This window comes from Ictidomys tridecemlineatus, chromosome 1 (genome assembly GCF_052094955.1).
Source record: "Ictidomys tridecemlineatus isolate mIctTri1 chromosome 1, mIctTri1.hap1, whole genome shotgun sequence".
In the NCBI taxonomy this organism is placed as follows: Eukaryota; Metazoa; Chordata; class Mammalia; order Rodentia; family Sciuridae; genus Ictidomys; species Ictidomys tridecemlineatus.
The window spans coordinates 182,828,439-182,840,647 of NC_135477.1; the positions used below are offsets into that span (position 1 = coordinate 182,828,439).

Below are 12,209 nucleotides of genomic sequence, written 5' to 3' on the forward strand. Positions count from 1 at the left end.
CACGTGACCTCGAAGAGCCTCAGGGCCCCTCCAAGCCCCAGCTTTCTTACCTGCAACATGGGAGCTGAGGAGGCTCATAAAATGGGGGCTGGTAATGCCCCAAAGATTTCCATGAGGTTTTAAGGAGAGAATTCCGTCTGGTCAGCTGGCCAAAGGCCTGCCAGGTGACGGGCCTCGACACGTCAGTTGCAGAGTGTGATTCAGAACTGGGACAGGCAGTGGTATTCATCTTTACAGTCACCCTCTTTTAGGCAGGCTCTCTGCTAGCCATTCTCCTGGGCCTTGTCTCAGTCAGGCCACAACCATTCTGAGAAACAGGTCCTAGCGTCCCCATTGTCCAGGTGAGGAAAGGCTGGAGCTGGCCTTGTAGAGGGTTCCCCATGGGGGGGTGTGGTCCAGTCACCTTCCAACGTGGGCAGGTCCTTGGATTCTGCCCTGTGACTTCCCTAGACCACCCCCCTCACTGCTAAAAGCTGGGATCTGAAGGTTGGGAACAGCTAGCGCTGGGGACAACTGAGTGAACTCCGGGAGACACACGGCAGGCTCCGTGGTGCTGTGGGGACAGGAGAGGAGGCCCAGGCCCCTGGGGTGGAGGAGCCAGTGGGTAAGGAAGGATGGAGCAGCTGCCTGGGTGTGGGAAAGGGAAGGCGAGAGGCGTGGCTTGTACTGTCATGAAGAAAGCCCACAAGGATTAGCCAAAAACTACTAAAAACGGTCACTCGGGGAAAGGGAAGGGCAGTGAGGGCACAGGGACAGGAGCCAGCGCCCCTGGGTATGTCTTCTTAGATGTTGTCATGAGATGATGAGTGATTGACGTATCTGAAAAATTTTTAAGAATAAGAAAAAAGAAAACCCTGACAATTGAAAACAACCTAAACCAAGAACCTCGCTCTATATCAAGTTGAGGACATAAACTTACAAAGAAACTAAATACCTCAAATGACTGTGGGATACAGGGTATGGACATCCACCCTCAGTGGAAGATAGAGATGCCCTTGACCCTTTCATAAGATGAAAATGACAGAAGTCAAAACTGCATCTGACTTACCCAGCAGCACCACAGCTCCACACGGGGCGACCGGGCTCAGATCCTTACCTTCATCTGGTTCCAGGCAGAATCCTCTCCCACAAAGCCTGTCCTATAACCAGGTGTTGAGTGTCTCAGGCCACTGATTGAATACTGAATTGGAAGGCAGAAACACTGGCCTATAGGGGTGCTTTTGTATGGTCCCAGTCAGAAAATGACAACCCTTCCAAGCCGGGACTGTCTGTGTTCTAAGGACATAGAGAGCCGCAGAGCAGAGTCAAAGAAGTTCACGCAGTGGACTAATTCTGCGGGGGAATGTTGTGTTATTTTGTGACTGTGCTACTCATATTATAAGATAATACAAATGCACTGATACATTTATGTTGTTAGGGACCAAGACTTTTGGAATTAAAGAGATACAAATGTAAAATCAAGAGCATAAAATAAGCAGCCATGGTCCATGGGCAGCAGCCCGGGAAACCCCTGGGGCCAGGAGAGGGGAGCTGGGGCCTGAGAGCCCCACAGTGGAGGAGCAGGGGAGGTTGGCCTTGGGTTGGGGTCACCATCAGGTTCATTTCCTCTGGCTTCTTCCAAGGGGCCGTGTTGATGATGGTGATGGGAGGGTGACGATGCTGGAGAGGGGCAGGCCAGGTGGAGGTTGTCACCCACTGTGTGCTGAGCTGTGTGTGGGTCAAGGGGTGGGCTGGCCACACGCTCCTGACGGTCTCCTTCTTCCCTAGCACAAGCGCTGCATCCCGGCCTCCCTGGATGCCTACTACTCGTCCCAGGACCCCAACTCCAGAAGCCGCTTCTACACAGTCATCAGCCACTACAGCGTGGCCAAGCAGAGCACTGCCCGGGCCATCGGGCCCTGGCTGTCGGCGGCCGCTGTCATTCATGAGCCCAAGCCGCCCAAGACCCAGGGCCATTAGGGGCCTACCCGAGCCGGAGTGGGGGGGGGCGGTGGGCAGGGGACCCCCCCAGGCTCAGCCAAGCTCGAGTTACAAGACAACACTGTACTCCTGGGATGTGGGGGTGGGGCGGGCGGGGGGTGGGGCGGCACTCTCCGGAAAATATCGTGCACTGGAGTTGTCTGAACCGATGTTCCTTTTTGTCCCTTGGTATTGTTGATTCGTCCCCAAGTCAGGCTCATGTACAAAGGCATGTTTCGTGTTGATTGTTCCCATGTAAGATATTCTCAAAGCCACTGCTTATTCTTTGTCAGGAAAATTAAAAAAAAAAAAAAAAAACAGAAAAGGAGAGAAACAAAGAAAAGGAACAGAAAGCGCGAGCAGGCTCCATCTGGAGGGCGTGAGGAGCTGAGGCTGCAGGAGCCTCGGCGTGGGCCTGGTGCGAGTGGGTGGCAGACGGGGCTGCCTGGTTTGCCTCTGGTCTGCGGGACAGGAGCTCGGGGAGCTAGGAGGGGCCCGGCTGGGAGGAAGGATTGGTTTTGGTATTTTTAAGCCCAGGATGCGCACAACCCAGAGCAGACTCGGCTGAGCTCGGGTGCCTTTTGCAAGATGAGCACAAACCGGGGGTGGGTGTTGGTGCCAGGGCTGGGCACCCCACGCTGGGCTCCGAGGGCTCGCCCGGTGGCCTAGTGACTTGCAGAAGCAGACACTCAGACGTGGGCAGGTTTTTCTTTGCCTTTTTCAGGTTTCTCTAGCGCCACAGCTGGATGCTGCCCACGCCTGTGACTGGCAGGGCAGAGAGGGAGAGAAGGAGGCGGCTCAGCAGGAAGGCCCAGCCAGGCGCTGGCCCTCGGCCACTAGAAGCACAGGCCCCAGGTGTTCGGCCATTGTTGGTTCAGTGCTAACAGTGGCAGCACCCGGGTCCCAACCAGGAACCTCAGGTGGCAGCCAACCGAGTTCTAGAAGCTCCCGAGGAAGGGCCACATCTGGCATCACCCAGGCCTGCTCCGTGGAACCTCCTGGGCCCGCCCAGGCCCCTCACAAAGGCTCCGGGAGGCCCATCCTATGGCGCTGTAGCTCCGAGTCCAGCAGGCCCAGGGCTGGCTGGAGAGCTGGCTGTCTGAGATGTGTCACTGTTTCCCCATTAGTCTGTGACAGGCCATTTAAAGGGTATTTTTGTGGCTTGCTCTGTTGCTGAAATCATCGTACCCGACAGCTGGGTAATAAGGCTACTATCGCTCAAGCTCTCCTGCCAAATGCTCTCATCTGTTCTCCCTCCTTCCCCCACCCTCCCATCACCTGAGTCACCTGTAAATTCATTTGTCATCTGAAGCGGAATAACAAATCGTCCCTAGCAAAACCGCTGAGCGCTTTATAATTTTGTGGTGTATTTTTGTCAGTAGGTAGCAGAGGCTGAAGTATTTTTTGGTGTAATTCTCAAAATTTTCTGACAGGAAACAAATAAAGATAGATGTGTCTGAGAGCCTCAGTCTTCTTCTTAGTGAGATTGATGAAGATGTTTCGGGTAGGGGACCCCAGAGGGGTGGGTGAGCCCTGGGGGCAGAGTGGCCTATGCAGCAGGGGCTGGAATGGGACCCTGGGGACCTCCACCTTCAGGCCAGTGAGGTCTGACCTGACGCTGAGGTCCTAGGTAAGGCCCAGGAGATGCGCATGGCCACCTGTCCTGTAGCCCCGTGTTCATTCCACAGCCCCTGCTGGTCAGCACGGCCTGGCACGTGGCATCTCAGCCTGTTTTGTGTTTCTATAGCAGAATGTAGACTGGATAACTTATCAAGAAGAGCAACCCATTTCTCCCCGTTCTGGAGACGGGGATGTCCACATCAAGCTCCAGCCTCTGGCCAGGGCCTTCTTGGTGCATCATTCCATGTCAGAAAAACCAAGAGAGGGAGGGAGAGAGCAAGAGGTTCCCCTCATGGACTCAGGTCCCTTGTAATGGGTGTTCTTCTGTCCCCGAGGTTGGAGCCTCAAGACCTAAACACCTCCCCTCAGGCCCCGCCTCCCAACACTGTGTGTGGGGAGCATGTTTCCAGCACCTATCTTTAGGGTGACGCATTCCAACCGCTCTAAGTAGTCACTACCCTGAAGTCTGGAGCCAGACTTGGATGTGGAAATGTAGCAAAGGTAGGGTCTGACAATGGCTTTAACACAACGCACTTGGTGGCTGGCCAACAGCTTGAGGAGGGGGATAATGGGCATCCATGGGACGTCTTCAGAATTAGCTTGAGACTTAGTACAACCCTGGAGGTAGGGGTTATTGACCCTACTAGATAGGAGGTGGAGAGATTGAGGCTCAGAGTGACAAAGCGCCTACCCTCGGGCCATTGTAGAGGAACTGGGATCTAAACCAAGGTTTGTGGGACCCTTTTGGCCCCAGAACTGCTTCCTTTCTCTAAAGGACCCTGAGTAACACTGTCAAGGTCATAGCTAATTCCTAGAAGGTCAAGTTGCAGTTATCATTAGCAGGACTCCGCATAGGTGGTCCATGCTGGGAATAGCACCCATCTAGATGTCCTTGCTCTCTGCCAGGTGCTAGTGCTCTCTGTCTCTTAATTCGTATTACCCTCCTGCCAGTCCCAGGGGGTAGGTGCCCTGCCTCCAACACCATGGCCATCAGTATCATCTAATTGTCCCCATCTCAGGATGGAGACGTGGAGGTGCACAGCAGAGAAACAGCTTGCCCAAGGCTACCTGGTTGGTGAGTGACAGAGCTATGACTCTAACCCAGGTGTTTTGCCACCCGTCTCTTAACAGCTCCACCAGTCACAGTGACCACGGGTCTCTGTGTCTTGCCCTACGGTTGGTGACTGTGCCCATGGCAGGCCACTTAAGGCAGAGCTGGGTGGACTCTGCCCACAGTTGGCAATGGAGGCTCCCAGCCTGTTGCCATGCTGGGGATGGTGGCCGAAGGCCAGATGGGTGGGAGAGGAGGAGGACAGCAGGGCTCCTGCCCTTCCTGCTGTGCAGGCCGTGAGAACCCACGCCCACCTGCAGCCTTCACATCCAGCCTGCCTCCAGGAGACACGTGCTGGAGAGGCCTGGGGCAGGGCTGGCCTCCACCCAGGAGGCGGCTGACCCACATGGCCAGCCCGTGAACACCCAGTGTATTTTTTAATTACACAAAGTCAACTGAAGACTTAATGAACACATGTTCCAACATCCTGTTATGAATAGATTTGCCACTCCATTGCTCAAAAAAACAAACCGGAGCTATCTATTCCGTGTGACGAGTCTGCTGTGGCGACCCACCGGAAGCAGCGGTGCTAGAAGGGTCGGCCATGACGGCAGCCCTTCTCTCTGAGGATCGACCTAGGCGGGTGCTGCTCCTGGGGAGTTAGAACCAAAGAGGACGCCTCTCTCCCGACCTGGACATCCCTGGAGAGGCAGGTTGGTCACAAAGGTTGAACCAGAGGAGGCTGGATCTGGAAAAAGCTCCTCTCAGTTTGGAGAATGGGGTCTTACAGAGCCCTTTTGGGGGACACGCTCCAGAGGGAGCCAGGCAATGACCATATTGACAGCGCCCTTCCCCATGGCTTTTGCACATGTTTAAATCTGTTTATCCACAAAGGGAACCTCTTTTGGAGGCTCCCAGTAAGATGGGACCAAGGCTGGGTAGCAAAGGTGATGGGAAGGGGGCCCGATTGTTCTAGAAGCTTTGTGACCAGAGGGTGAGCCAGCGTGGTGGCTGTTACCAGGAGGTCTTGGAAAACCTGGTCTTCAATGGGCCCTGCAGGACAGGTTGCCGGTGACAGGAGGAGCTCCGGGGAGGCATGCTGCATGGGCCACCCTCCCGGGTGATGGAATTGTCCTCAAGGAACAGAGCCCTCTCCCTGAGCCAGCGCTGGATGCAGAGATCAAACTTGTGGGTCCACAGGCTGCCCTGCTCCCCTCGGGTCACAGCCTAGGCTGGGGAGAAGGGCAGGAGGGGAATGGACAGACAGTGGCCAGGTGTTGAAGAAGTAGAGACAGCTCCTGGGCAAGCCCTGCTGTCCATCAGGTCAGGAGATGGGCTGGGAGACATAAATATATATTTTCTTTTTCTGAAAAATTGGAAAACCACCCGTTGGATCTTCCAGTGTATCAATTTATCTCCCCTCCACCTCACGACACGCTCTATTCAACTGCCGAGTCCTGTGGAAGAAGAAATAGCCTTGATCCTATTCCCAAGAAGCACACAATACCATCTCCTTAAAAACCAGTGCTGCGAGCAACAGCAGCGAGCAACACAGGGAAAGGGGCTGGTTTCCATGGCAACGTCAAGGGCGGGTTTCCCCCAGATCTCGCTCAGCCTAGCACAGCGGGGGTCCCAACTCCATCCTTTTGTCAGAAGTGACCTGTCTCCAAGCGTTCAGCCAGCCAAGTGGCCTCAGACCTGGCCCACCTGGCCACCCCTCCCTGGAGGCCTACCAAGGCCAGGTTCTCACTCAACCTCAGCTTCCTCATTGTAAACTGGAGTCATGTGGATACTACACGTCTGACAGGGATGCTGTGGGGGCAAAGGAGGCATCAGGCCGGCTGCTCCTCTCTGCCTTTGGAGCTCGCAGGCCTGGCCCAGCCTCTCCTTACATCTGTGGGGTGGGCCCTGCCCAAAGCTTCAGTCTGCCCTTTCCCCAGCCTATGAACTGATTTTGGTTGTTAAATTTGGTTACACAAAGAGGTACAGACAGGGGTTTATCTAGCAGCGGCACATCCAAGGGAGAGTGTGGATTATATGCATTTTTAGGGTGAAATTAAAGTATTGCTTTGGAGTCTGCCACATGTCCCTAAAATGATTTTGACCAAACTCTTCACATGCATTAGAAAAATGTAACCACAGGCTTTACTCAACTGCCACCAGTTTTTTTTTCAGCAAGATCCTTTTTTTCTGGTCCAGGATGTGACCTGAGATCCCTCAGGGCATTCACACATCTCCTGGTGACCTTCTGTTTGTGACAGCTGGTTGGTTTTCAGGACTTTGACACTTGTGAAGGGTGCTGGTCCCTCAGTGGGTTCCCCAGGGTCGCCCTGAGAATGTGGGGGAGAGTCACACAGAAGGGGTGTGCCCTGTTCAGAGCACCCTGGGGACCTGAGTCCTGCTGCCGTGCTGACCACGACTCTTTGATCAGGTGGCCTTTGCCAGGTCGCAGTGTTCATTATGATGCAACACACTTTCCCTAGGCAACCAGGAGAATCTGGGGGAGTTACTTTGAGGAAGATGCGGATGGTTGCTTCTTCCTGAGCTCGCACATGCCCCGCAGCACCAGCTGCAGCCGTGTTTGAGAAGTTAACCCCGCACCCCGTAAGGAAGGGCTTCCCTTCTCCACATTTATTATTCAGTGATGTATTGTATCAGCATAAACTCATGGGTCTTTGCTTATTCTTTGGGTTAAACTCAACACTATCTTACTTCATTCCTCAAGTTCTACCAACTTTTGTCTTTGGGTGACCTTTCATGTTGTCTCCTGTGTCTTTTTTAATAAGACCCCCCCTTTTTTTTTAAAGAGAGAGAGAGAGAGAGAGAGAGAGAGAGAGAGAGAGAGAGAGAGAGAGAGAGAGAGAGAGAGTTTTTTAATATTTATTTTTTAGTTTTCGGTGGACACAACATCTTTGTTGGTATGTGGTGCTGAGGATCGAACCCGGGCCGCACGCATGCCAGGCGAGCGCGCTACTGCTTGAGCCACATCCCTAGCCCAATAAGACCCATTTTTTTAAAAAAGAAATTTTAAAAATTTTCAGTCATTGCAAGATCCTCCAGGTTCATCTGGTATTTCCCCTTCCCAATCCTGGCATTGACTGTGTCTCCAGGGAAACTGGTTCCTTTCTTGGGGAAGAGAAATAGAAACCAAGATCTGAACATTAGGTATGCTCATTGCTATAGAGGGTACTTGTTTGCAGACCCTCTTGGCGTACTGAACCAAGAAATTATGGCTGTATCCTAGCTCACTTATCTATTTATCTTTCTGTCCATCTATCCATCCATCCATCATCCATATATCCTTCTCTATCTATAATCTATGTATCTATCATCTATTCATCTATGATCTATTTTCTATCACCCACTTACTTACCTATCATCTATGTTTCTATCACCTATCCATCATCTACCATCTATCACCTGTCTCAAGCACAACCGAGTTGACTTTGACCCCTCTTACACCAATGCCACACAGGGTTTATTCCACCTCAGGGTTTATTCCAGCATTCCCGTTTTGATTGCTTGTGGCTTCTTTCTCTGACAGTGGGAAGTATGATTTACATCTCCAGTGTGCTTATCCACTCATCTCTAGCCCACACGTACGGTTCTTTCAGATGGATGAAATTCTTTGACGTTTAGAGTTTCTGACATCACTAGAGACACTCTTTAGGGCCATCTTACACTCTTCTCATTGCTCTTTGCAGTAATGAGGGTGGCACCCAGGGGTGCTGGACCACTGAGCTACATCCTCAGCCCCTCTTATTATTTTAATGTTGATACAGGGACTCTCCATGTCCACCTGGGCTGGAGCTTGCCCTCTTTCTGTCAGCCTCCTGAGTGGCTGGGACACAGGCGTGTGCCCTGTGCTGGCTAACGCCGTGTTTCTCTGTGTGCCAACTTCTTTTCGTTTATTTGTAAAGACTCGTGTGTAAAGCCGAAGCTACCTTTGATTTCCTGAAGGCCAGCATTGTTTGGAGGAGAGTACTGCACGGTTTCACACTCGAGGTGGATTTGTCCACTGGCCATTACTATGGGATCTGATACAACCTGCCATAGACACATACCCCATCTGCTCTTGCAGGGTCCTGGCCCCCATAAAGTTCTCACCCCCCCAGGTTACTCCCTGTATTTCTGGGAGTTCCCAGGTGGGCTCTCACCTGGGCTGAGTACTGCTGGGCTCCATGGATGCCCAGATATTTTCAGATGCTGATGGGCAGCTCCGTGATGCCCTGGGGTTCTTCTGGCTCCCTGCTGATTCTGGACTGAGCAGAAACTCATTCTCTTTCCTTTGGATTTTATTCTGTTAAGAGGGACCACTGCAGCCGCTGCTGCTCATGGCTGGGTGTTCGACAGCTTTAACCAAAAGGGTTTTCTTTTCCTTTATGTTTTACCCACACCTCTGCCCTGTCCACGATGGGACCCATTCGGGAACACATGGGCTGCACTGAAGGACAAATCTGAGCAATACTGTCATGTCTGGCTTGGAGGTGGGTGGTTCCCCACTGCTCCTGTCTGCACCCCTGAGACTTAGCAAACGGTACCCCCCTCTACCCCATGCAGCCCTGTGGCAGCCTGGTGATCTTTCCCTACAGCATCTGCTGCTAAATGTGATGCTGATGTGTCAGAGATTGCTGGCTCTCTAGAAAGTTTCATGGCTCCTTCCATAGCAGGGGCTAGTCACCAACACCACCAAGGTCACCTTGGGTACTAGGGAATGATCTTTTCCAGCCCCGTTGCTTCTCGTCTCTCATGTACTAGTAATTCCCATTCCAATGTGGGAAACAGGAAGTGGACGAGCTCTGGGCTGGCACTTTGAAGCACGTGAGGGGACTCTGGGCTCTCTTTTCCTCACCAAGCCTCCCACACTGCAATGCCTGGAGGCCAAGGACCATCCAGCCATAGGAGATGGTGGACTCACAAGATGCAGGGAGCCTGCATCCCTGAATCTCCACGTGGAGTACAGTGAGCTTCCCACCTTGGGTTGTCAGATGAGTGGAAAATGGATTTCACAGTCTTAGTGAAGTCTGGGGGGTCTATTTGCTATAGTAGAAAGAATTACCTTGACCAACACGCAGATGAAACCCATTCTCCATCTGGACCCCATACCTGGTGCAGGGCTGGTTGTGACAACAATGACAATCACAACACCCAGCTCCTTTCTCCCTTGGGTAAGCTCTCTCCAGGAAGCTGCTCAGCTCTGAGCTCTCTTCCGTGTCAGGCATATTCAAGTTTAGTCCTCAGGACCTGGTGGCGGGTGTCACTGTTACTATGAAGTCTTTCCTAATCTCCCCAAACCAGGCAGGATACTCCCAAATCCTGTGCCTCCGTTTGTCACAGAATTATCAGTCTATTTTCATCGCTGGGTTGTCTGTGAGCTCCTGGGAATGGATGGTTGAATGGATGGAAGGAAACTTTTCCTCTCTTCCAATGACTTCTAAGTCAACTCAGGCACCTCAAACTTGATCTGTATCACATTTCCTCCAAATATACTTTGTTTCTTTTGTCATTTAAACTAGGTGATGGCTTTACCAACCACTCAGCTTTGCAGATGGAAATGCCCAGTGTCATCCTTGTTATTTTATAGATGAAGAAATGGAGGTTGGGAGGGAGTTGGGTGCCCCCATGGAGGCAGGGTGGCTGCTCCCACTCCTGGGCGCTTGACCCTGCACCCTGGCATGGAGCCCTGTGTGCTGCCCATGCTCATCTTCTCCACCTTCCTTGCAGCCCTCCACCTCTGGCTTGGAGACCCCAGCCCTGCTCCCCTGCAAGACTGACAGCCACCATTCACACCTCCACTGAGCTGGCACTCCCCCCCCCGCCCCCCCCCCCCCCGCCAGCTCCAAATAAACCCACTTGATGAGAAGAATGTGTCTTTCTGTGTTGGTAATTTATTCCCTCCTGTGCAAATTGTCAAATTAATTAAAAAAGGGAAGAACAACCCAATTCAGACCAGTAAGCTGCTGAAAGGGCAACAGAAGAAGCTGTCTACAAAGGGCTGCATCTAGACACCCGGCATTGGAGTCACAGACCTGTGCAGAATCCTAGCGCTACCGCTGTCTGCTGGGCGATCCTGGACAGGCCGTCTTCCCTGCGCCTCCCTTCCCCAACGCTGAAGTGAGAGCACTAGTTCCTGCTTCACAGGGTGTTGTGAAGATCACCGGAGAAAGTGTGCAAAGTGTTTGGGGGACTTGAAGAAGATGCTCTGATAATAATTTGCAGAAAAGCAAACTTGAGCCCATGTATCCTCTCAAGCCTGGAGCCCGGGAGGCAGCGCAGGAAACTCATGGAGTAATGACTTGGTGTGGGTTGGATTGTGTCCCCCAAAATGATATGCTGAAGTTCTGACCCCTGTTACCTCAGAGTGACTTTATCTAGAGAAAGCATCTTTACAGATATCATCAAGCTAAAAGGCAGTCAGGCGGGTGGGCGCTGATCCAATATCCCGGGTGTCCTTGTGAGAAGAGGACCAGGACACAGAGATGAAGGCCAAGGTGAGAGTCCTGGGAGGGCAGACATTGGGGTGGTGCCTCTAGTGCCAATCCATGCTGCACTCACAGGAAAGAACCCGCAGCAGGAGACGGCCTGGAGATGAGACCGACCCTGCTAACGCCCCGATTTTGCACTTTCAGCCCCCAGAATGGAGACAATGAGATTCTGCCTGGAGTCGCGTAAAGCCATTGGTTGGGGTCCTCATTATGGCAGCTCTAGCAAACTGTCACGGGCTCCATGGGCTATTCCCTTGCCCCAAACTGCGTGTCCAAGAGGCCACTGTATGGTCATTATAATGACCATGTTCCAAGTCCAAGTGAGTCCAGGTCTTGTCCCCTGTCCACCCCTGTGCAGAGAGGCTGAACTGCAGGACTTGCCTTCAATATGACAGTCACATTGGCCAAACGCAGCTCCAAGGTGATGCCCTTCATTCTTACAAACATGCCCTGTGGATGACACCCAGGCTTCCTGGATTCTCTGCTTGGGGAGGACCTGGCCCTGCTCCCAGGAGGTTCCCAGGTAGACACTCAGAAGACACACGGTGACAAAGCTTGCAGAGGACCCAATAGGCTCATGGCACAGCGTCTGCTCCCGGGGTTCACAGTGTGTGGGGAGGCCAGTCCCGTCAGGAACGTGGTCATTGTGCCCAGTCATATCTCTGACCACCATCCAGCTGCCTATGAGGGGGAAAAAAAAACCAAAACAAAAAAACAAAACAGGAGCAAAACTTCATTTACACTAGATGAGCTGGAAAACGCACTCTCCCTCACACATTTGCTGTTAGCTTTCAATCTCTGCTTTGTAATCATGAGAGTTAGATAAAATAGCATCAGCCACTTGGGCTGAGAATTAGCCAGGGGAGCTGGCATTTAATTGCATTTGGAAAGAAAATAGCAAAATCTGTTAAAGTCATCATTGTATTTTCTGCAGCGTGAGAAGTGGTGCTTTTAATTAGCTGTGCTTTGACCCTTTTCTCAGCCACACAGATGAGAGCTGCCCGTGCTGGACTGGATCCCAAGTCTGCATCCGGCTCACCAGGCTTCCCGAGCAAGGGCAGGAGGCCTCCTCTCTGGAAGGGGCCCTGCCCTGC

At 52.5% G+C, this 12,209-nt stretch overlaps 1 protein-coding gene across 1 annotated transcript in view; it reads left to right on the forward strand.

Moving 5' to 3' along the window:
- Positions 1-3,421, forward strand: part of Nsg2 (neuronal vesicle trafficking associated 2) — a 53,808-nt gene extending 50,387 nt beyond the window's left edge. Inside the window, exon 5 of the mRNA XM_005334107.4 lies at positions 1,768-3,421. Coding sequence (XP_005334164.1) covers positions 1,768-1,959 — 192 coding nt within the window. The 3' untranslated portion in view covers positions 1,960-3,421. The remainder of the gene's footprint in view (positions 1-1,767) is intronic.
- The last annotated feature ends 8,788 nt before the right edge of the window (positions 3,422-12,209 follow it).